The sequence below is a fragment of the Channa argus genome, chromosome 11 (assembly GCF_033026475.1).
Source record: "Channa argus isolate prfri chromosome 11, Channa argus male v1.0, whole genome shotgun sequence".
Classification (NCBI taxonomy): domain Eukaryota; kingdom Metazoa; phylum Chordata; class Actinopteri; order Anabantiformes; family Channidae; genus Channa; species Channa argus.
Window position 1 is genome coordinate 20,547,865 of NC_090207.1, and position 25,129 is coordinate 20,572,993.

A 25,129-nucleotide genomic window follows, 5' to 3' on the forward strand; every position below is an offset into this window, starting at 1 on the left:
TTGGGGGTGCTAGATAGTTTACTGCCACATGGAGAGGCTCGCGCCTGTGTTTTCTCCTCTGCCTTCGCGGGAGTATTTGCGGTGGCCGTGGTCACTAGCAAGGGTTAATAGCTGTGAAGCCATGACGTGGCATACTGCTAAAGCTAACCTGGTGTGGCTAGAAAATAGCGGGCTAATGGTTTAATGTTAACCACGGGGAATAGCTAATATTTGCTCGGGGAGTATTGCTACTCAAAAGTGTTACCACTTGGTTGGAGCAACTGTAAGAAAAATTTCTAATTCCCACAGTCTGAGTCTCTCTGTTTGGTGACAGACTAATATGAGCAGATCTCTCAAGATAATGTTTCCAGAGAACAAAGCGCCCAGTGGAAAGTTAAGCTAGGACCCAGAGAGACAGCTGGTTCGCAAGAAAGGTAAAATGGAACTTCTGCTCTTGTGAGAAGAAGTTTTGTTTGTTGATTGGGGAAGCGCATCATTCTCATGGACAGATTTTTTTTTTTTAAAACGGCTAGCGACATATACTTATGCGGCCCAAACAAGTATATTTTATATGTAGGAAGCACTGAGGTTGTTTTTCATTTATGCGCATAAGCTTCACTAAGAATAAATATTGGCTTATAGCCCTGCCCTAATTTTTCTATTGACTCTCAATAGCATGCTTTGTTTTAAGCAAACGTCACTTCCAACATATTGCAGCTGTCACCAATGAACCATGAAATGCGTCGTGCAGTTGCCCTATCATGTAGAGGAAAAATAAATGTGATGGTCTGCAGTGTTTTCTAAACATTGATTTATTTGATAAAATATAATAAAGTATATTTATTGAAAATTATTGTAGGTAAGTATGAGATCGTATAATCAATATCTAAGGAGTGAGATTGAGTCCAGCTGCAAAAAGACTTGATTGTGACATCCATTTCTGTTTCATGTCTTTGCTACAGCTTGTTCGCACATGTGCCCGTTACCATCAAGAGCAGAAGAAAAGTGAAGAGAGGTCAAAGAAAGAAAGAGAAATTCATCTTCGTCACATTGCCAGCACAATTGCACGAGAAGTGGAATTCTTTTGGTCAAACATTGAGCAGGTATGTTTATTTTCTAAATCACAATAACGATTCAGAATTATTATATACAATATAATAGTTCAGTAGTTTAATAGTACCAGTCGAAATGAGATGTTTTGGTTTTGTTTTTATCAGGTTGTGGAAATTAAACTCAAATTTGAAATTTATGAGAAGAGACTCAAAGCACTCAGCTTACAAAAAGTCTCAGGCAAAGGTATGTCTTACTTAGCAACTACTGTGTATCATGAGCTCTCACTTTACCATTTTATGATTCTGGTTCAAATATAAACTGTACTACTGTTATATTGAACTTAAATAACTTGTTTTGCAGTACCTATTCAGTCAACAGGAGAGAAAGCTGATAAAGAGGTAGACACTGCACTAACACTCAAATAAATGACAAGGCAAAACCACATATGCCAGCGTATATGTATGTTTAGTTACATGTATTTTCTTTTCCTTAATAGGAGGTTGCCACTTACACTAAAAAGAGAAAATCAAGTTCGCCCTTGGTTGATGAAGATGGTATGTTTTAAACTATAAAATTTATATGGCAAAAAATATGTACAGCAGGTGTTGTACAGCCTATTTATCATTTGGCTCATTTTTTGTCCTAGATGAAGAAAGCACCATAGAGGAAGAAGAGGCCATGGAGGGGGAAGCAGACCCCAACACAGAGTTGGTTGACCTTACTAAAGATGGTATTTAACTCCTTTACATCCCTGAGCATTTGTATATGTAGAGGCAGATCGTAGTAGAAATGGTTATAATCCTTTATAATAGGATCTTTTATAATAACCAGTCCTCTGTGAGGGATGTTCATGTTTATTTGATAACCTTACAAATTATTTACTATCTTAAAGTAAATGCAACACATTATGCCGGATCAAGCTCAAGTCATCATGTTGTTTTAAACTTCTTTTAAATCCTAATATAATTATTCTTACAGTGAACACAAGCCAAGCCAGTGGTTAAAGAGCCCAGATTTACTAATTATTGCTTTTTAACTTTTGCATCCCTCATTTTGACACTCCATGCCGTTAAGACATCTGTGTTTTGCCTATATTGGTTTTATTTGAACTTTAAACACTTTTATTAGAACGAAATTATGATTAGATAAATTATGTTAATTACACATAATAGTACACAGTATTTATTTTCTTATGACATTAAAATGTATTCAAATAATTACAACATTTTTTACTTTTAGGAGCCTAGTTTCATATACAAAACAACCACCAAAAGTACTTGATTTTGTTTCTGTAATGTTTATGCAAATGGTTCTATGTTTGGTTTGTAGCTGAGATGCCTCTGGATGCTTTGGTGAAGCAGTATGCTGGTGCCTATGCTGACAGCTTTGAGTGGCCTCAGCCTAGTCCACATAGTGATGAGGATGACTTGGAAGAGACTGAAGGTGCTTTTAAGAATGGACATTTTAAATGGTGTTCATCCTCACATCCAATTTTGAGTAATTCTTGTCAGTGATGCAGCTTTTATATTGGTGATATTTTTATTTTTTAGAAATGGATTGTCCTACAAGCTGTCCACCCGAAGCAGTGTTAATTGACTCCCTGCTTAGTGTGGACCAGTACCATGGTGCCGACAAAACCACTTCCTCTGAGTCAGATAGGAACCCTGCCAGAGACATTGCTGAAGTTGCTGCTGCCACAGAACTCATCCTGCCCAAGGGCAGCTTTAGGACCACATCCTCAGTAAGACACACACACACACACACACACACACACACACAGACAGGCAAAAAAAGTACCATTAGCATTTCTTAACTGATTTATTTAAAATTTTTTACTAGACCCGCAGCCCAGCTCCTTTTCTACTACACGGGTCACTGCGAGAGTATCAGCAAATTGGTGTGGACTGGTTGGTGAAACTTTACAAGAAAAACCTCAATGGCATCCTAGCTGATGAGACAGGTCTTGGCAAGACCGTACAGACAGTGGCTTACATGGCCCATTTAGCTGGCCAAGAGGGTATGCCCTTGTTTAAAGATACATATGTTTTTTTGTGTGTGTGTGTTATTGATATTGCTTTTATTGTTTTTAATTTAATGTCAAAAGCATTTCTGTTTTCTGTTCACTTCTGGTCTGTTTTTGTCCACAGGCATCTGGGGACCCCATCTTGTTGTAGTAAGAACGTCTAAGTTGTTAAGTTGGGAGATGGAGTTCAAACGCTGGTGTCCTGGCCTTAAGATCCTCCTTTACCTTGGCAACAGAAGGGAGCGTAGATTTAAGAGAACGGTATTTCTTCCTCTGTTAAGACAGCATATCGATGGCATTGTCCATACAAAGGGCTCTTTCTAAATTTTCTCTGATTACTGATCCACAGCTGTGGGGGGAGATGAATAGCTTCCATGTATGTGTGACATCCTATAAGCTGTTGATGAAAGACCAGAGCTATTTTTTGAAGAGGAGGTGGAGGCACCTGGTATTGGACGAGGTGCAGCTCATCAAAAACATGAGTGAGAAACACTGGGAAATAATCTTTGCTGTGAAAAGGTAAGCAGAGTGAATGTTGGAATTGTTATAGCTTCTCATAAATCAGAATTATAATGTTTAATTGTTGACTCGTAATTTGTAAAGTGAACAATGTTTACCATGTGTTTTCATGTTTCTGATAAACATATAGCTTTTATTGGGTTATAAAGATGTACAATTGATGGCCACTTTTTAGGTACCCCTTCATAGTACCGGGTTAAGCTCGCTTTTGGTTTTGTGTAACTGCTTTAATTCTTTGTGACACAGATTCAACTCGGTGCTGGAAACATTTCTTATTCTGGTCCACATGACATAATGCAGATTTGTTTTAGGCTAAACATCCATGATGCAAATTTCCTGTTCTGCGTCAACCTACAGGTGCATTATTGCATTGGGATCTGCTACCTTTGGAAGCTATTTGAGTACAGTGAACTCAAGAAACCAGTTTGAGATTATTATATCTTTGTATACCTTCTAGAGGTACACTGAGGTCATGTAGACATGGAAATGGTCAGCAACAATACTCAGGTAGACTGTGGCATCTAAACAAACTTCAGTTGGTACTAAGAGGGCCAAAGTGTGCCAAGAAAATATCCCCTACATCATTGCACCACCAGCAGCAGCCTGAACCTTTGATATACGATGGATCCATGTTTTTGTGATGATCATGCAAAATTCTGACCATCCAAGTGCTGTAGCAGAAAGAGTAACACGAAGAACCATACCATGTTCAAAGTTACTTAAATCGGCTTTCTTCCCCATTCTGATGGTCGGTTTGAAATTCAGCAGGTCCCCTTAACAATATTTGCATACCTAAATCCCACTGAAATGCAAAATTGATATTTAATGAGCAGTTGAACAAGTGTATCAAAAAATAAATAAAACAACTGGCCATGGGCAGGTAGCTTTTGTCAAATCATTTCACTAGTGATATAGTATGTTTTTCTTTTAAAATACTTTTTAATTTCTAACAAGATTCTTACGAGGATCATTTTATTTTAAGTAAATGAGATATTTCTGTGTGTTCTAGTGAGCAGAGAATTCTCCTCATCAACACCCCTCTACAGAATACTTTAAAGGAGCTGTGGACCATGATCCACTTCCTATTGCCAGGAATCACCAGACCATTCTCTGACTTTCCTGTTAAAGCGGACACCGACCACAACCAGGACTACTGCCACAAACTTGTCATTCGCCTGCACAGGGTGGGTATTGCACCTTCTAATTCAAACTTGATTGATATCTCTCAACTGCAGTCCTTAAATACCCATTAACTATAAAATCCTCCCACTCTTTTCTGTAGATGATACAGCCTTTCATCCTGCGGCGCTCTAAAAGGGATGTGGAGAAACAGCTTCCCAAGAAGTATGAGCACATCCTGAAATGCCGTCTTTCAAGCAGGCAGAAGAACCTTTATGAAGATATCCTCACCCAACCAGGGTGAGATATTTGCTCTATATTCATAATAATGATAATAAAATTTAGGACAAAAATATAATCCAGTATGTATAATGGACAGTTGCCATTTATTATATATTTATTTATTTCCATGAGAGTTTTGTTTCTGTAATTATATTTCCTCAAATATTTTTTTTAATTACTAAAAACAAAATTTTTTTTTTATTTTATTTTATTTTTTTTATTTTTATTTTTTTACTGGGAAGACCTTATCTGTTTTATCTTTTTAGTTTAGTAGTTGAGAGGTACAGTATAAAGATGCACTCATTTTATATTTATATTTTATAATATTGGCTACTTTGCTTTGTTTTTTCCCACAATCACATCACTTGTCATTATGTCCTCCCCCCCCCCAGAGCTCAGGAGGCACTGAAGACAGGTCATTTTGTCAGCGTGCTTCAGGTCTTGATGCAGTTACAGCGAGTATGTAATCACCCAGAGCTGGTGGCACCCAGAGAAACTAGCAGTTCCCACTTCTTTTCCTCTCTGCAATACAACATCCCATCACTGGTACTGGGGGCTCTTCAGAATCAGTCAAGCGAGGTAACACTTTGTGCTTTGCGCTGCTTAGGTGCAGCAAAGTCTTTCTTGACCCATTTAAGCTGTTTTTTACAAAAAAAACTTGCAAACATCCTTAACATTAGTATTAATAAGAATAGGTAGTTACCACTTACCATTCTGAGATTTTTATTAGGAATTAATTGGTAAATGGTCTGCTTATACAATCCCAATTTCAAAAAAGTTGGGAGGATGTGGAAATGTAAATAAAACAGAATGCTGTGATTTTCAAATATCATCAACCAATATTTTATTTATAGTAGAACACACACAACACATCATATGTTGAAACTGAGATATTTTACCATATCATGGAAAATGTTAGCTCATTTTTTAATTGGATCTTCTTTAAACAACTGTCTGTAAACATCTGCGAAGTGAGGAGACCAGTTAATGGGGTTTTAGGACAGGAATGTTGTTCCACTCTTGTCTGATGCAGTATTCTAGCTCTTCAACAGTCCTGTGCCTTTGTTGCTGGATTTTTTTGTTATATGATGCACCAAATATTTTCTCCTGTGAATCAATGCTTTTGTGATGGATGCAGTTTGTGGTGGAGCATTGGCTTTCTAAAATACACAAGGCCTTTCCTGAAAGAGAAGTCGTCTGGATGGGAGCACATATTGCTCTAAAACCTCTATGTAATCCATCAGAGATGCAGGCTATTGAACAGTCTGCTGATAACAAGCTGCATGGTCCCTCTTGTCTTTAGTCCTCATATCAGGGCATCCATGATTTCCAAAAACAATATCAAAGTTTGATTCATCTGACCACAGAACAGTTTTCTAATTTGCCTCAGACCATCTTAAATGGGCTTTGGCCCAGAGGACACGGTGGTGCTTCAAGGTTTGTGTCCACACATGGTTTCTTCTTAGCTTGACGGAGCTTTAAATTACATTTGTGGATTTCACAGTGAATGGTGTTCACATACATTGATTTCTGGAAGTGTTCCTGAGACCATGCTGTGATGTCCAGCAGAGAATCATGCCTGTTTTTAATGCAGTGCTGCCTGAGCACCTGAAGATCAGGCGCATCCAGTTTTGACCTTCGGCCTGGTCCCTTGCACAGAGATTCCGCTTAATTCTCTGAATCTTTTGATTATATTATAGAAAGTATATGGAACGAACGAACTTAAGTCTGTTTAAAAATAAAATTTTATGTTGAGGAACATTTTTCAGAAATTTTGTTTGTTTTTAGATGCAGTTTCTCAGATTGGTGAGATACCTTTGAGAGGCTCTTGCTCTCTGAAATGCTCCTTTTATACATAGTTATGTTACTGATCTGTTGCCAATAAACCTAATTAGCTGTCAAGTGCTTCTCCATTTGTTTTTGATTTGCAGCAAATACTTTTCCAGCCATTTGTAGCCTTTGTTCCAACTTTTTAGAGATGCGTTGCTGCCATCAAATTCAAAATGAGCTAATATTTTCCATGAAATGGTAAAATGTCTGTTTCAACATCTGATAAAGTTGTTTATGTTCTATTGTGAATAAAATATGGTTTGATGAGGTTTGCAAATCATTGCCTTCTGTTTTTATTTATGTTTTACACATCCCCCCCAACTTTTTTGGGAATTTGGGGTTTTATTTTAAAAATTAAAAAGAAATGCATGTTCTCATTCACCCATTTACACACATACTCACAAAGTGAAGATAGTGGCTTCAAAGCAAGGTGCTCACTTGACCCATCATGACCAACTTCAGTGTCTTGAAGTACACTTATCTAGGAGGAACCAGGAGTTGAGCCACCGACCCTGTTGTCCATGGTTAACTGTCTACCAACTGAGCTACAGTGTCACTTGGGTATTTATATTGTATCTGTATTGATATGTTACTATTCCTGTTTTCATCCCATTCTCCTTTTAGATTGCAAATATGTCCATTTTTGATTTGATCAATAACGAGGACCGACTGACTCGGTATCAGACTGATGAGGCAGTACCCAAACTTAAGATCAGTCAGCAGCTCATAAAGGAGATCTACTCTGGACCAGATCCACAGCCACGTCCCAAACCCTGCCCAATTAAACCCATGAGGTCAGAAATATCTTCAAATATCCATGAAACATTACGATGATAACTGATGTCTTAATATTATAATTAATATTCTAACATTAATACAATATAATTATATGCTTATTTATTTATTTCAATTAGATTGTTCCAGCCTGTGCAGTATGGGACAAAGCCAGAAGGTCGCCTTGCTGCCATCACCAGTGTAGCCGGTGGACGTCCTCCAACAAGTTCAACTGCTACTAACACCTGTGCTTCGACTACCAGTCAGCCAGCCCAGACCAGGGGCAAGTCCCCTGTCACCACTGCAACTGCTGCACCCATTTCTCATGGTAAGACTATTTCAGTGACAGTACTCACAATACTATTTTGTTTTCACTGTGGCTGATTTAATGGGTTATGCCATGAAAATAAATAATTCACTCACTCTGTGCTCACACTGTCTTACTCTGGCTTCAGAAATATATTCAGAACCTTTCACTTTTTCAACACTAAATTGTGTTGTAGACCAGTTGTTCCCTTTGTCACTGGGGGCATTAAATGTAGATTGAAGGACAGAATGGCAGGCCTATTTTTTTAAAATGAAATTTTTGCAAAATGTAAAGGTCTAAATATTTTCTGAACCCAGTGATTTGGTGTTAAAGTTTTCAGCACATTTTAAAAACATGTACATGTGAACATGTATAATGCTTCAAAACCATCTGGTCCCCATTATACAGATCTTTGGACATTTATAGTACACCTTCATTGGCAAATTCCACTGGTGTTTTTTTCTGTGTATATATACTTTATGCAGCATATAATTCCCATATTATGTTCCCCGTTTTTCCCTTGTATCAGCACAGCCAATAGAGCAAGGCCACATATAAGACTTGTTGCAATCCATCTACAGCTTCTTATGCTTTGAAGTCTAATTCATTGTTGGCGTTGATCCCTTCTTATTGATTTTAATAAATTGTTGAATTGTCAGTATTTCAAAATAAAGATATGTCATGGTAAATCTGGATTTCATGTACTAGACACAAATTCTATCACATTCTCGGGCCTGCAAGTCCATAGGTAAATGTAGCGTTTTAGTCATCTGTAAACAAGTTGTAGTAGGATATAATTCAAATATCAGATATGTTACCCACAAAAGATTTGCTATTGCATTTTAGTTGCTTAGGAACATTTTTGTACATGGGAATATTTATGTGCATGACATTATCTGACAAAGTCAACATAAGCATAGGTTTATGGCAGCAGTGGTGGGATATATCCGACCTAAAACTAGTGTACCCCAAGAAGCTGTTTATGCATCCAGCACCTCAGCACTGTGGATTGGCGATGATGAAGCAAGATTGGATTTCATAAACCTGTTTCACGGTTAAAACACATTACGTTCCTAAAAGACATCGCACAGTTAGGGCACTCTAAACATACCAAAGTGAAAATGTAGAGAACACTTTGAATGCCTACATACACTACATTGCCAAAAGTATTCACTCACCTGCCTTTAGACCCATATGAACTTTAGTGACATCCCATTCTTAATCAATAGGGTTTAATATGACGTTGGCCCACCCTTTGCAGCTATAACAGCTTCAACTCATCTGGGAAGGCTTTCCACAAGGTTTAGGAGTGTGTTTATGAAATACATAATACACAGTGCTCGCAGTCTTTGCTCAAATTCATCCCAAAAGTGTTCTATCGGGTTGAGGACTCTGTGCAGGCCAGTCAAGTTCTTCCACACCAAACTCACTCATCCATGTCTTTGTGGACCTTACTTTGTGCACCTGAATTCATTCATTTATTTGGATAGGTTTGGCAATATAGTGTATGTATTGAGAAAACTAATTGCACTAATGATTTGACTATATATATTGGGTTACCCCTAACATGTAGTCCCATACCCCATTGCCTTGTACTTCACAGCAGTTGGAACCGCTACTCAGAGACTCCAGACTACCCCTCCTGTCAGCAGCAGCAGCAACACTGCCACCTCCAATGTAGCCTCCTCTGGGAATAGTGGTATTGGGCAGCATGTTTTGGGGGCTTCCTCTGTGGCATTGAGCCAGACCTTAGCTGGCACAGTTGTGGGGTCTATAGCTTCCATCAGCCAGCCTGGATTAGCACAGGTTCCAAGGCCAGCTCTAGCCCCCAGCCATGCCATTCAGCCCAGCTTACTATCCCAGAGGCTGGTTCTTACATCCCAGGCCCAGGCACGGTTGCCTAGTAAGTGGCCTCCCTCCCCCTACCCTTCCCTTTCAGCATTTTCCCTCCACATCTGACACCACAGTACAGGCTGCTCTACACTTTGGCCTTTACTTGGGGCACTGCTGATATGTGTCTTTACTACATACTCAAATGTGCAATGGTAACATCAAAGATGGTGCAGCAATTTTGGTCATGGCAGAGATGCCTTGTATTAGCAGTAATGTAACTCTAAAACTGGGGGGGGGAAGAAGGATCTGTAGCCATATCAGCAGCATCTCCACAGCCTGAGCATTCCCCATTTCTTTCTCAAAACCTGCATGTTCACTATGAACGACCCACTTATGGTATGCCACACATCAATACACTATTTAACTTAATTATGTCCTCTCTCTTCTTTTTTTACATATTTTTTTCCCCCAGTTTACTAATATTCTTTTGTCTTGTCTCAGCCCAGCTACAGGAAGAAATCCCAAAGCTTTGGATGTTTTAATTTTTTTTTCTTTGCTAATGTTTTAACTTTCACTCTGATGTTGCGCATCACTGTAAAGCATGGGGAAATGATCCCACATATTGAGAAACCTTTTCAGTAACAACACACAGTATTTGAGTATGTGAATAGAGCATATACTTTCTGAAAATTATCTTACTGGCTACTGTTGTTTTGAAAATTGCAACTTGTGTGGAAACTAAGATGAAGCTGAAATTCTTTGAAAGAGATACTTGACGCGAACACATTTCAGCACAGCAGGTGTCAGACAAATTTTCAAATAATTTGTCCACATAAATCATACCTACTTAAGCTGCTTATTGATTAAATTTGAATCTTGGAAATAAATTAATTCGCTTAATCACGTGTTCATGAATTGATGTAATTAACAAAAATTATTTTTTTAAGCCATATCAAAGTAACTGTTGTTTACACCAAACATATATTTATATGTATATGTGAACCATTTGGATTGTTCAAAGACTAAACACCTTTACTGGTTGTTGCAATTTGTTGCTTTCAATATAGCTAATTTGTGCATACAGATTTTTAAATATTTTCTTCTGAGGTCTACTGGGCTCTGTAAATTAAATGTAAAAAATATATATATTAAAAATTCTATATTAATTTTCCCTCCCATCCCAGTTGATAATTTTTAGTACATTCTTAAATGTTTCCTAAAATTAAGCAGAACTACACTTTCAGAGGTTTTTGAACATCCACATAGACACCTGAATTGGCACCTGCTGAATAGCATACATTGGTTTAAAATCTGGTATTTAAGAATGAAAATATATGGAGAAATAAATAAAAATCCAAAGACAATCATCGATAGTGGTTGACAAGTTTACTTCCTGTTTACCAGTGTGTTGCCTTGAAAAGGCAGTCAAGTGCAGTTCTTTGTGTATGTGTTTATTCCAGACTCACCTGAGGACTGTATATAGTCGTTTTCTTTCACCTTTTTGGGAAAAAGTAAAAACTGTTATTTTTCTGTTGTGAACGGCAACTGTGCTCGTCCCACTGATTAATCACCCTGGTTCTGCATGTCTTGTCTCTTTTTCACCCTTTAACTTATTGGCAGAACCTGTTCTTTTTTCTGGTGTTTCATCTGAATTGTTAATTGTTTTTTGATGACATGTCAGTTCTTCCCTTCCATTGAAGGTGGTGACATGGTGAAGATTGCACAGCCGACCAACATATCAGGCAGTCAGAATCGTATCTCCCAGCCAGAGACTCCTGTTACTCTACAGTTTCAGGGAAACAAGTTTACTTTATCCCCCAGCCAGCTCCGCCAGCTCACTACTGGGCAGCCCTTGCAGCTCCAAGGTACACTCTGAACTACAACCCATTGTCACATTTTCTGTCAACCTAAATCCCTTCATTTTGTTCTTTATGTCCTTTTGACATTAATCAGGGCTTGAGATTAACGCTTACCTGCTTACCCAGGGCAAGTGGAATGCGTCAAGCATTTGTCCAATCGGGCAAATAAAAAATGACTGTATGCAGTGTTTCCCAAACATTTTTCATTTAATGTGTTGCCCTGCCACAAATTGGTTAATATTTAATTTTATTGTAGAGATGCACGCTTGATTGGTCTTAAAGTGTCCACCATCTCATTTCAGGTGACCCAGAGACTGGGTCATTTTTTTTTTTTATGTCATTTGATCAGGTCCTATCTCTGTTTGCTAACTTTACTATAACTTCATGAAAACTTCGACATATAGCCAGGGCCGGGGATCGAACCACTCACCCTGTAGTCCGTGGACGGCTTTAAAATATAACCAATAAACTAGTAAATTCAACAGAATCATGATTTTGCCTCAGTGGAAGGAGAGCTGATGACTAAAACAAAGCAGCTCTACAAAATATGATCTGTGCCAACTCCACCAAAACGTTTAATATTCACAAGTGACATCTGCAAATTATGGGATATTTACATTTTGTCCAGATCAATGAAAATCTTGCGACAAGCAAAACTTCTTTAAATAACCACACAAAACACCAGTTCTACCTGCAGGTATTAGATACTTGCGTATGTCTGTGATAAGCAAAATATCTGGAAATAAATTTGCTAATTGTTCCTCCTAAAGTGTCTCCAAATTCACATTGTCACAGTGTAAGCTCCATTTAAGTTAGATGATAAAAGGCTGGAATAACACTCCTGCCTATATGTATCTTTTGCACTATTCAAAGGCCCCTTACTCTTATTGATGTCATATCAATGTTTTAAGCTGCAAACTTTAAAATCCCACCTATTCGTATTAGTTGGCTTCCTTATTATAAGGTGTTAAGTACAGATGTCATTTTAATGAGTCAGATACACATTAATCATAATGTTTTTTTCTTAATGCCTTTCATCTCATTTTGAGGGTTTTATCAAAAGCTGTGTTCAGAATTCATGCATAAATGTTGCTAGTATTTCTGCTTTCTCAATTATCAAAACATACAGATACAATGTTAAATCTTTTAGTTATTTTAACTTTTAATATAAAGCTCACATCAAGTAGGAGATTAGCTATAATGTCGGACAACTAAAACATTAGAGCTACTCGCCCTAAGGGCATGTGGTCTAAGAACTTTAATTTCAAGCCCTGGTTAATGGTAAACTTTTCAAACTAAGTTTAGATTAAGCATCTGTTCGGCCTTGCCGTGCCTTTCCTAATTCCTGGCACAAATTTTTTTTATATTCACACACTTAATTTAATGCCATCACCTAATGTTTGTTTAATACCTGTCATGGATTTAGGCAACATCCTGCAGATTGTGTCAGCTCCAGGGCAGCAGATTATCAGGCCCCAGGGGTCAGTGGTAATGCAGACAGTGCCACAACCTGTTACTTCATCTAACACCTCAACTACACCTGGCACACTTCACCCAACTCTGTCTACAGCACAACAAGGTGTGACTCATTTACATTATTGCATTATAAGGTTAACTGTCTCTTAATATGCTATCTAGGCACATCCTACAGTACCAGTTTATTATTGTAATGCTGAAAGCTAATATATTTTTGTGTGACATAAATGCTACCGTGTCCACAGAATTACACATTTTCCTATAAAATAAATTAAGCATTGGTATTTGCAAAAGCATTGCTTTTGTACGTTGATGGAATTTGCTTATGTTTTGATATTGTATATTTCTTTTTAAGCTTTGGGAGTGACTACAAATTCCATATCACCCCTCACCAAGCTTACAGCTACAGCTGGTTCTCAGGTAAGTACTTTACCACACATTTTCACTTATTTAATAAAAGATTTAATAAAAATGTGTGACTTTGCATATCATCTGCTACTGTAATCTTTAGGAATCTTCAGAAGAAAAGACACAGCAGATAAAGGAGCGCTTGAACTCCCTGTTTAAAGCGAATGAGCGCCGCTGTAGCCGCAGAGTGTTATATGGGTCCGACCTGCTGCAAGCTTGCACTTTGAGCTCAGAACCTGGTCACTCGGCCATCACTGCTGGAGGCTGGAGGTGGGTCGGCAGAGAGAGCTGCCTCAGGGCACAGAGAACTTGTGTGGCTACCACCTCTACACTGCAGTCCACTCTTCGCTCAGTGGAGTGTCTGGAGGCTGCCAACAGCCTTATCAAGAGGTACTAGCACATGTTGTTTGAAACCATCATAAAATACCTTACAAATCCATTTTTGATGCGTGTTGCTTGCTCACTAGCTATATTGTTTGAACTGCATTGGTTTGGTAGAACTTTTTTTGCAGAACTAAAAGGCTATAGTACAGTCCCATATGTTCTATTTCTTTATTCGAATGGCATTTATCTGATGTGTATATACTTACCCATTTGTTTTGCCAACTCTTTGTCATCTTTTAGGCTGTTATGTTTGGTGCCTCCAGCTGTAGCCCCACCTCCTCATCTGTATGCAGCTAATCCCCCAGTTCCATATCGCCTTGAGCAGAAGTCCCTTCGCCGTCAGTTACAGGATGCATCTTCTCCACACAGTACTGCCATCCATGATTTAGCATACAGGCATCTCTTCCATTTTCCTGACCTTCAACTAATGCAGATGGACTCAGGTTAGCACCAGGGCTGTTTTTAATATACTTTTACATGCAAAAAGCTGGCACTGTGGCATAGCCATATTGAAAACATGAGAAATAACAAGCCATTTCAGACTTATAACAAAAATAACAAACGAAAAACACGGCAAAAGTAGCATTGGACCTTTTCCCTATTCTCATATCCAGTATTCTTAATAAATCAGTCCATTCAGGAATTCACAATGTTGGTATTGCAACAATTAATTATACCAGTTCCCTTTGCAACCTCTCTGTTAACCTTGCAATTTAAAACATTGTGAAAGCATTGCAACATGCATCACAAATCAGCTGTCACAGAATTGCACAGCTTGGGCAGCAACAATCAAAAAACCTCCCTGAAATCCTGGAGGGGCTGATAAATGTAGATATTGCTGGGTTTATACAGAGAATGACACCTGTAATTTAATTCAGGTTGGCTCTTACCTAACCCTAACCATGTCTAGGAAACATAATCACTTTCACTATACACATAAAATAATCCTTCCTTCTGTTGAGGTAAACCTTGCTGAATCCTCCAAACTTGCATCTGCTAAGATTAATAACTTCAATCTTTTCCTTTTTCAAAGGTAAACTGGAGGCTCTTGCCATTCTTCTGCAGAAGATTAGGTCAGAGAGCCGCCGTGTCCTGATCTTTACTCAGATGGTAAAGATGCTAGACATTCTGGAGGCCTTCCTAGATTACAGGAAGCTTACTTATGTGCGGGTTGATGAAAGCTTGACTTCTGATGAAAGACAGGTAAAATTACCACCATATAAATAGATATTTTAAATACTTTATGAGCCCTGCTGGTCCTCCCATCCTTAGGTTTGATCCTTCTGTAGAGTTCTTGGGCAAAATATTTTTTTAAACCACAATAAAAGCATAAATTGGTATAAGGCATGGACAGGAACTTATATACTATGTTCCCTATCTGCTGGTCTCTGTTCCATCCAGGGCATTAGGAGATCCAGACATGAATTAACATTAGTTAGTTGATGTTGCTATTCTGCATTATCACATACTTAAATGTATCTTTTAGATACGTTACTTATTTAAGCAAGTTAGAAACTTATTGAGATTTCAAATCTCATTTTCAAGAGTGACCTGGTCAAGATAGCAGCATTAATAGTATAGCTAAAAACACACTCATAAATTCACTTAATTTAAGTAACAGCTTTGTTTCAGTATATTAAAAGAAACCAATGTGCAGTTAAAAACAGTAACACTTCCCAGTGTCTTTGGGATATTAAACAAGATAGTTTTGCAATCTTAGGTTATATGAGTCACACACAGGATTTCTAAGGACTACCAAATATGAAGACATATGTAGAATAGCCTTGTATACAAACATCAGCCAATGAATTGATCCTCTTTACAGTGATGGCCAACAAAGAATATAACTTACAATGGTGGGTTTTAAAGCAACACCCAGTGATGAATCTGAGAGCACTGTTATAAACCGTGTCTATAGTTTTCAGACACTCAACTGAGGTTTGCATGTTCAAAATATCAGTATCAATATCATATCAAGTGGTAGAAATCTGGCAGATACCAACTTTTAGGTAACTGCTAGATTAGGTTGTTTATCCTAAATAAAGATGCAGACACCAGACAAATCTAAATGGATGATGAATCATTTAAATTAATTGTAAGGGAAAATGTGATATTGTGCTTAAACTGTAGTTTACTACAAACTACTGAGATAAGATAACATGTTTGTTGCTGTGTTCCCTCAGGATAATATGAAGAAGTTTAACAGGAACAGGCAGGTGTTCTGCTGCATCCTGACCAATCGTTGCTGCTCTGCAGTTGGGACTGTGTTTGATGCAGACACAATCATCTTCTATGACACGGACCTCAATCCCAGCATGGATGCCCGCACCCAGGAGTGGTGCGACAAGATAGGGCGTTCAAAGGATATACACATATACAGGTGTCTATTAATAATGTCTTTATTTTCATGTTCTGTAACAAATACCTGGCAAACCTCTAGATCTAACTTTGCCTTCTAGGCATTGGAAGACTTTGATACTACTTTGGGTTATGTTTTGGGTGTTGCCCAGGTTGGAGAGTGGGAATTCCATTGAAGAGAAACTGTTGAAGAATGGCACCAAGGACCTGATAAGAGAGGTGGCTGCACAGGGTACTGACTACACCTTGGCTTTCCTCACACAAGTAAGATAAAATCACTGTGGTCTTGTTCTGGCATTTCACACAACTCTCTGTGCCCCTATTATTCAGATTTGCTTAAAGCTACTTTTGCTCAAACTGTGAAAGTTTGTAGCGCATAAGTAAATTAATCATTTCATCCACCTTGCTGTAGTTTTATTAAACCAGGGACATGAACTGATGTTGTGTGCTTGTAGCGGACAATCCAGGATCTGTTTGAGGTGGAGGCAGGCTCGGGAGAGAAGGTGGAGGAATTTGTTGTTCTTCACCAGGAGCCATCAGCATCCGAAGCCATCTCTCCCAGAGTGGCTAGACCCTACATCCAGGCTCTCCACAGCATAAACCTGGATGGTGTGCCAGATGAGGAAGAGCAGCAACATAAGGTGGAGGATAAGCCAGATGGCCAGGAGACAGCAGAGGACAACCAGGAGCCGGAAAACAAAGTCATAGAAGAGCCAGCTCAAATGGAGGAGCTGAATGCAGTAATGGAACAGGTACCTTTTGTAGAAAATAACATTAAATGTAAGGGATTCTTTGTCTACCTGTGTTTATATTTACATTATCTTATCTCTCAAATAGCTCACCCCAATTGAAAGGTATGCCCTCCATTACCTGGAATACCTCCACATCAGTGATGATGAAACTGCTCTGAAGGTAACTTGAACTGTAATCCAGCCAAAGAATGTTTTTGTTTATACACATTTTAATTTATGATATAGTGGAGTCAGTTCCTAAATTGACTAATCATTACACCTCTGCAATGTTGGCATCTTAATAAACTATTTGTACCTGATCATTTTGTGTTTATTTTCCTTAGGAACAGTTGGAGTGCTCCAAGAGAGGCTGGGAGCTGCAGCAGCTGCAGAAGCTGATGAAGGAGGAGGAGGAACGTCAAATGATGGACGGAGATGAAGATCTCTTCACCTACACCAGAGAGGATGCTTACAACATGGTGGGTGGCAATTTTTATCTCTGGTATCAAAGAAGAAGTGGTTTGTGGATTGTGTTGTCTGTTTTTGACATAATTCACTGTGTGAATCAATAGGAATATATATTTGATGCAGAGGATGGACATACTGAAATTATGCCGGTAAGACAACACATTTTATTTGTATTGAGGCACATTAAAAAGTCCCACTTGCTCTTGGATATGTTCTGACACGCAATGTTCCAAAACAGCTTTGGACTCCACCCACACCGCCACAGGATGACAACGACATTTACATTGACTCTGTGATGATGCTGATGTATGACACCACACCCATGCCAGAGTCCAAGTTGCCTCCTATCTATATCCGCAAAGAGAACAAAAGACTCAAGATGGACCCCTCAGGTGGGAGAATATTTATTAAAACCTTCATTAACGCCAATTTACAACTCAACATAGGTATTTACAACTCTTTGAGAATATTCAGTATGCTCTAGTTTTCTGCTTTCAAACAAGGAAAATTTGTTATTAATCACTGAATAATTGTTCAGTTGTTTAAGAAAAGTTTTGGGGCTCTCTAATAATAGAGACAAGATCAAATTTATTTATATATTTTTCTGTCTTTACTTGAATGTGTTTGTCTAGCAGCAGCCAGAAAAAAGAAGAAGGGTCATGGGGAGACGGTCATTCCTCCACGCTCCCTCTTCGAAAAGGCCAGCATGCTGAAAGTTCGCCGTGAGGGCAAGGACCAGAAAAAGAACTTCTCCCTCAAGCAGCAGGCACCCTTTGCCAAGCCTCTACCCTCACTGGTTAAACCTGCCATGGAGGCCAGCCAGGACAACCCAGAGTGGCTCATAAGTGAGGACTGGGCTCTTCTTCAGGTACGTCAAAGACCCCTTCCATGAAGTGTTGATGGGGATGAAAAAATCCATTGTGCATATCTTCTGTTTAAACTAGTCATAGTGTGTTTTTCATTTTCCATACTGAAATTGTTTTGACAGGCTGTGAAGCAGCTGCTGGAGTTGCCTCTGAACCTAACAATTTTGTCCCCTGCCCACACTCCTAACTGGGATCTGGTGAGCGACGTGGTGAACTCCATCAGCCGCATCTACCGTTCACCCAAACAATGTCGCAACCGCTATGAAAATGTTATCATTCCCAGAGAAGAGGGCAAGGTAAAAACATTGTCATCCTGTTCTTCTTCATCGTTAGTCTAAATATTGTACGTGTCTAAATATTGTATTTTTTCCAGTTGATATATGAGGCAAACCCCAAGAAGAAAACCAAGAGCATATACAAGGTACCCTACCTAGGTCTTTGTTTTTAGAATCATGTTTTACTCTAGATTTCCTAGCCTCACTCTTTTTTCTTGAATTTTGTGTGTGTGTTCTCAGTCGAAGAACAGTCGTCCTCTAAGAACCTGTCAGATTTACACACAGGATGACAATGCCACTCACATTCAGCTATACAACAGCCGCTTTGAACTCATGAAGATTATTGCCAGCAAGAGAAGCCCACCAATCAAACCACTGTAAGCACTGATGAGTCTTATCAAGAAGAAAAAAAATATTAAAATAGTGAAATCAAGTTCAGGTGAGATATGTCTGTTAAAATGCATCAATGTATTTGCAGGCTCGGCATGAATCCATTTCAGAAGAATCCCAAACATGCCTCTGTTTTGGCAGAAAGGTATTTTCTTGTGTTGTAATTCTTGTGTAATTGTGCTATGTCTAAACACAAATCAGTAAATAAAGAAAAATCTGTTTTCTTCAGTGGGATCAGCTACGACAAGCCACTTCCTCCCATTCAGGTAGCATCTCAACGTGCTGAAAGGATTGCCAAAGAGAAAAAGGTGACTCTCCAATTCACTACCAACTAGCTAGCAAATGTATATATTTCTTCTTTATTTATTTTTTTTATTTTTTTTTGTATTTATTTTATTTTTTTGTGGCATGCTATGAGTATGCAGGTCTTATTTCAACAAATGGTTGGTTTCACCATTTGCAAAGCCAATTAGAAAAATCATCTTTTTTAGCATTCATTTAGAGTAACAACCTTTTTGTGTGTGTGTTTTTTCAGGCCCTTGCAGAGCAGCAGAAGGCTCAGCAGTTAGCCCAGCAGCAGCAGGCTGGAGCCCCCCAGGCCCAGGTTGTGCCTGGACAAACCCAGCCTTCTGCTGTTGCTGGCCAGGCTCAGGCTCAGGTCTCTCAAACAGCCGTAGTCGCTGCAGCTGCTGCTGTGCCTAATGCAGCTGTTCTGGTAAGAATTAAAACATGCTACTCCAGACGATTTACTTTGTCCAGTAATAGGTCTTACACTCGTGTTATATGTTTTTTTTTTTTTTTAGGCTGGAAACATCAAAAGTGCCACTGCTGGCACAACTATCCAGGCCGGTGCGTTGAAACACATGATTCACAATGCAAAACTGTTGGTGTAGTAAAGTAGTTAATAAACTTTTTTGTTTGTTCCAGCTGCTGTAGGAGGCAATGTTATTGTGAACACAGTAGCTGGAGTTCCTCCAAGTCCTTTCCAGGCTAACAAACGCCTATCAGGCACCTTGTCTGTGAGTCACAAACATTTATCAGTTCTGTTTTAGCTAAACTCGGTCACCTACTGATTAAAAGGAAGTCATGACACAAATAGCCTTTTGTTTGCCCTCAATCAAAAGCCAGTCTCACTACACCCTGTAAACATATGATCATTTCCATTGTTGTTGGTTCAGCCTGCTAGTGCAGCTGGGACCCAGCTCCCCCACACACAACAAAGGCCTGCAGCTGCTGCTCCTGCTGAAGTGGTCGCCATAGGTGTCCCAAGTCAGGGTGTTCGAGCCATTACCCCAGTGACTGCATCTCCAATAGTTTCTCCAACTCTGAGCCCAGTGTCAACACAGACTCGCCCACTGGTCGCTCAGGTCCCACCAGGTACTGAATTGAACGTGTGTTTTCATGTCTGAATACCCATTACTGATCACGTAGCTGATGCATCCGCTATCCTTTATCCAGCCTCAATGTCCATATCAGGAAAGTACACCCAAGCCCAGGTGCAGATGTTTCGGCAGCAACAGCAACCGCAACTGCAGCATCAGCATCAGGTTCCTCCACAACAGTTGAAAGCTCAAGTCAGCAAACAGGTACACCACCAGCATCTTAATACAATAGCTACACAAAAGTCAGTGTCTAGCAGATATAGCTGCCATTGTTTCTATTGTCATAGTGATGAAAGTATTTCAGAAAAACAGTACAGTAAAAAAACTAATATGTAAAATTACATTATCTATAACTGGGAATATGTGTGTTTACAGGACTTGTTAAAAATGCAAAAACAGAAGATGCAGCTACCTGCTGTTGCTGCATCTAATGTGGCCCAGGGACAACAGGCACCAGGGGCCCAGCAAGCCACCCAGGTGCAGTCTGCCCAGGCTGCCCAAGCTAGTCCCCAGCTAGCCCCCGCGGCCCCACCCAGAACTGGAACTGTGCTGACTGGCACAACTATGGCTAACTTGCACTTGGCCCGACTGGTAAAGTAGAAATTCTAAATTCTAACATTTATGTTCTGTGTAGTTTGCTCCACTGTTGCTGGTCCAGCAGGAACTATTCTATTCTGGTTCTTTCCTTTGCTTATGTCAATAGTTGAATTTGTGGCAGTATTAATGCCGACTGTGTTTCTTGTCACAGCCTCGCGTTACCCCTCAGGGCCATATTCCGGTCACATCGGGACAGACTGCCCAGGTGACCCTCACCAAACCTCCTGTGGTACCAGCAGTGGTCTCATCAGCTGGTGTTACATTGCCTGTAACTGTAGCAGGCATTGTGGCACTAAACCAGGCACAAAAAACAGGTGCGTTAACAGTCTTATGACTTTCACTGGGCTCTTTTGAGCCTTATAAGCCAATTAACTATTCAAAATTGTTTTGCATTATCTTATGGACCACATGCTGTTACTTTAGCTGCAGGCTGGTTCTTGCTCAATATATAACCCTGCTCAGACCTAGAATACATAACATTGAATGGATCTGTTTAGTAATGGCTATGTGTCAGTCACACATGTTCCTCACGGCTTAATTTTGACCTATTGGCTATGATGGAGAGAGCTATGATACCTGCACAATACCTGCCATACACACAAAATTACTTTAGTTTTCAAATTAGTACTAATAGTTTAGCCAAGGATTAACAGTGACCATGAATCACTGTGATGCAATAAGTTGTTGAAGTTGTTGTTTAACCTCTGTGCTTTATTAAAAATAGGTACAATACATGCAAAGCCTGCAAGACAGGGATTGAATATTTGAACTATTTACTTAAGGCCATTTTAAGCACTGGCACCAAAAATATTACAGGTTGTTTTACAACATCTCTTTTATTTACCTAAAAACTGTGAGTTGCAGTTTTATCGCAGTCAGTTGATTTATTCACGAAGCTCAGAGTTCTTAATTTCAGATTGTGTGCAGCTTTAAATTCTTCAAAACCTTTAGTGTAATAAACTTCACATAATAGTCTCCATAAAGAGATTTATTTTTATTTTTTTAAATAGTGATTGAAGCTGCTCATCCTCTGATCTTTTCAGTGCGGTTCTGCGGTTTCGCTTGTTGTTATTTTGTGTACCATAATAACCCTGGTGCCTATCTGTCAATGTATCTACATGCAATATCAACTTGTGACGTGTTAAAAGTGATACATAAATAAAATTGCCATCACAACTTTGACCGAAAAGTGACCACGGAGGTCTCTCTCTTCTCCTCTCTGCCAGGTGGGCCATTGCTACAAGGGCAATCCTTTCCCCAGTTGCAGCTACTTCAGGTGAAGAAGCAGCAGCAGGCACAATCCCCAGCCCAGCAGAAACCAGGACAGCCACAGCAAGCACAGGCAACAGTACAGCAGAAGGTAAACCTCAAACTAACAGACTTTGGCTTTTGACACTGATCATTTGTTAGGAGTCGTTTCCCCAGTCTCTGCCACAACAGAAGCAAAAAATACAGCATATGCACTTTTTAAAATATGTTTACATTCAGCATTGGTAAAGTCAGGCCCGCTTACCAACGTGGTATGCGTCCTGCCGCTTCGATATATTACTGCAATAGAAATATGTATCTGTTTGGAAGATTAACTGAAACAGATGACTATAATAACTTTTATTGTGTTATTTTCATTAGATATGCGCCCAGCAGGTCACAGTGCAGACAGCCCAGCCAGTAGCCCAGCCTGCCCAGCAGCCACAGCAGAAGGTGTACCCTGCCAACCCACTCCAAGCAGGAATCAAGACCCAGTTCTTTGCATCCATTTCCCAGGGTCAGAAACCAACTGGAGCCCAACAAATCCAGGTAGATCATCAGTTGCAATCACTATTGCAAAGCAAATATTTGCATATAAACCAATGGCTCTGCTTTGATACTAGATTTTTCTTGTTTACTTCTCTTATCAGGTGTCTAAGCTTCCACAAATGGTGCAACCGCAGCCCACTGTGGCCAGTATTCAACAGATTGTGTCTTCTCCTCAGCAGGTAGAGATTTTAGTAATCTTCCTGTATAGCTGACCGTTAGATAGTACACATGATTAACTGGCTAACAACCTTCAGAGTCTAGGCTTAAAATGTAATTTAATGTAGTCTTAATTTTAATTATCAAGTTTAAATGACTGTTTTATGTTTCTCGACAGATTCAGGCCCAGCCTCAGACTGTGACTCTGACCCAGGCAGCCACATCAGTTTCTGCTCAGGTGCAGATGATACCTGCTGGTGCAGCTACAGCCCAAGTAGTTCAGCAGAAGCTGATCCAGCAGCAGGCAGTAACAGCAGCTGCCTCACCTCAGATCCAGACACCTCCTCCCCATAGCCCCGCCCAGCAACCTGCAGCACTTTCTGCTGCCGAGTCCCCAGTACAGCAGCCCGCTCCACCCCAACAGCCCACCAAGAGTCAAGCTCGCCAGGGGGGCATCAGGGCTAAACCTCCTGCCAAGCCCACGGGAGGGAACAGCTAGGACATACACACTAATGTAGCTGAATTTACTAAGCATTTTTCTGCAGTACAGGGGGGGAAAGTTCTGAAGTTGTGCTAAAGTGCAAAGAGGGATGCCCCACACCAAACCTTTACCTCATCCCAGTCGTCTCTAATGTTAATCTGAACATAACTACTTTCAACATCACGCATTTCACCATTTTGGTAATCACACCTACATTTATATTGGCTGACTTACTCCACTTCTAACTACAATTCTGGTGAGATCGAAAATTTTGCATTAATGACTCAGTAATGTGGTTCATGACGTGTGAAATGCGTCTTCAGATTACCACAATTTAAAACTTGCCCCCACAAGACTCAACAGTCATGCCTTCAAAGCAGTGATTATAATAATATTCAAAAGGTGCATTGGGGAATGAGCTGTCCATTAAAATAAGTGTATTCATAAATAGTCCCTTATGTCTCATTTCCTTGTTGTCTATAGAAACTGAATGGAGAATGCACGTTCCTTTAGTCATTTGTTTTATTTTTTTTTAATTGCAGCAAATACACTGTAAACATGTACTTTAGTATTTTGTTTTCTCATAAATTGTCTTTTTTTTATTGATGTTTAAGGAAAAAAATGTAAATATCAAAAAAAAACATTTGTACTTTGTAAAGTAGTTGTGTTTTCATTGGAGTTTTTCAGCCTAATTGTAATAAAGTGTTTTGATTTTATACACAATTTAATTTTTTTCCCTTACATTGTTTTTCATTAAATTCATTGTAAGTACTTGTGAATTTTTGTGAATTCTTATAATTTATATTCTTACAGCACCAGTGCTGTTCTTTTTCATCCGAGGGCATCAGTATCATTAGATTCGTAATGCTGCCTTACTAGCCATTGCTTTTTGTCAGATAGTTTTAAAGGTCCTTTTGTTTCAGCTGGACAAAGCTACATTTTGCATCGAAGGCTGATGTACATCTTTTGTAAAAGTTTCACTTTGGCAGCAAGTTGCACTTGCATTTTTAAGCATCTTTTCTCTCAGATAGTGTATCGATCGCACTGGAGACCAGAAAGCCCCTCTCAGCACTGTTTGACAGATTTGTCAGGCACAACGGCAAAAAAGCACAGGGTTTACCCAGCTACCCAGCGTCTTATAAAAATGTAGTTTTTAGTCCAATTTCACATTCTCTTTCACAATCAGTGGAATGAAGATTGAACTGCAGATTTCTGTGCATCCACAGGGGGGCACTGTGCTATCAGTATCACCATGGACCATTTGTGGAAAAAGGTTCACAACTACTATGGAGTTTCCAGGCCAGTAAAATTCACTGTGTGCTCCATAGTGTACACCCTCCAGTCTTCTTTATGCCGGTCCAAATTTACCATTAAACGAGTGAGACAAGGGAGGTGAGGTGGAAGAGAGGGCAGAGAGATCAACAGATGGGCAATCCTGGTCTCTTTGGCCTGGACATTACTCCATCGCTGCTCTTGATGTCCCTTATTTCTACTTAGCAAAACTGCTTGTTGGACACGAACGTGACTTGAAGGTCCAAAACCAAAACTAAAATTCTCCTGTACATTTGTTGTAGTTGAGCGTAGGAGGATCTTCAGACTTTAGAGCAGCTGAGCTGTCATCTGCAATTAGTGAGAGTAGATTAATCACACTTGTTGAATTCAGACATGAAATTTCTAGCTTCCCACTTCCTCGTAGTGCTTGTGTGCATCTAATGAAGACAGCCACAAAAAAAGGGAAATTTACACACTTATCTAACAATTTATATTTCTCTGCCATCCACA

General features: G+C 39.4%; 1 protein-coding gene across 6 annotated transcripts in view; it reads left to right on the forward strand.

The window, feature by feature from the left end:
• Positions 1–24,118, forward strand: part of ep400 (E1A binding protein p400) — a 36,016-nt gene extending 11,898 nt beyond the window's left edge. For 2 of the 6 annotated variants that reach the window (XM_067520595.1, XM_067520599.1), the window contains 46 exons: positions 942–1,082; positions 1,197–1,275; positions 1,393–1,430; positions 1,529–1,586; positions 1,679–1,762; positions 2,362–2,475; positions 2,583–2,773; positions 2,872–3,049; positions 3,180–3,316; positions 3,405–3,574; positions 4,584–4,758; positions 4,857–4,993; positions 5,368–5,554; positions 7,430–7,599; positions 7,720–7,907; positions 9,490–9,789; positions 11,420–11,584; positions 13,005–13,157; positions 13,410–13,474; positions 13,566–13,852; positions 14,087–14,289; positions 14,880–15,049; positions 16,030–16,226; positions 16,306–16,468; positions 16,660–16,956; positions 17,042–17,116; positions 17,280–17,414; positions 17,508–17,552; positions 17,642–17,795; positions 18,036–18,271; positions 18,392–18,565; positions 18,643–18,690; positions 18,785–18,921; positions 19,023–19,079; positions 19,164–19,242; positions 19,470–19,649; positions 19,738–19,783; positions 19,862–19,953; positions 20,113–20,311; positions 20,393–20,520; positions 20,692–20,907; positions 21,065–21,227; positions 22,140–22,273; positions 22,543–22,710; positions 22,812–22,889; positions 23,045–24,118. In XM_067520595.1, the coding sequence (XP_067376696.1) occupies positions 942–1,082; positions 1,197–1,275; positions 1,393–1,430; positions 1,529–1,586; positions 1,679–1,762; positions 2,362–2,475; positions 2,583–2,773; positions 2,872–3,049; positions 3,180–3,316; positions 3,405–3,574; positions 4,584–4,758; positions 4,857–4,993; positions 5,368–5,554; positions 7,430–7,599; positions 7,720–7,907; positions 9,490–9,789; positions 11,420–11,584; positions 13,005–13,157; positions 13,410–13,474; positions 13,566–13,852; positions 14,087–14,289; positions 14,880–15,049; positions 16,030–16,226; positions 16,306–16,468; positions 16,660–16,956; positions 17,042–17,116; positions 17,280–17,414; positions 17,508–17,552; positions 17,642–17,795; positions 18,036–18,271; positions 18,392–18,565; positions 18,643–18,690; positions 18,785–18,921; positions 19,023–19,079; positions 19,164–19,242; positions 19,470–19,649; positions 19,738–19,783; positions 19,862–19,953; positions 20,113–20,311; positions 20,393–20,520; positions 20,692–20,907; positions 21,065–21,227; positions 22,140–22,273; positions 22,543–22,710; positions 22,812–22,889; positions 23,045–23,365 (6,912 nt within the window). In that variant the 3' untranslated portion in view covers positions 23,366–24,118. The remainder of the gene's footprint in view (positions 1–941; positions 1,083–1,196; positions 1,276–1,392; positions 1,431–1,528; positions 1,587–1,678; positions 1,763–2,361; positions 2,476–2,582; positions 2,774–2,871; positions 3,050–3,179; positions 3,317–3,404; positions 3,575–4,583; positions 4,759–4,856; positions 4,994–5,367; positions 5,555–7,429; positions 7,600–7,719; positions 7,908–9,489; positions 9,790–11,419; positions 11,585–13,004; positions 13,158–13,409; positions 13,475–13,565; positions 13,853–14,086; positions 14,290–14,879; positions 15,050–16,029; positions 16,227–16,305; positions 16,469–16,659; positions 16,957–17,041; positions 17,117–17,279; positions 17,415–17,507; positions 17,553–17,641; positions 17,796–18,035; positions 18,272–18,391; positions 18,566–18,642; positions 18,691–18,784; positions 18,922–19,022; positions 19,080–19,163; positions 19,243–19,469; positions 19,650–19,737; positions 19,784–19,861; positions 19,954–20,112; positions 20,312–20,392; positions 20,521–20,691; positions 20,908–21,064; positions 21,228–22,139; positions 22,274–22,542; positions 22,711–22,811; positions 22,890–23,044) is intronic. The other 4 variants (XM_067520596.1, XM_067520597.1, XM_067520598.1 and 1 more) reach the window with 4 other exon arrangements.
• The last annotated feature ends 1,011 nt before the right edge of the window (positions 24,119–25,129 follow it).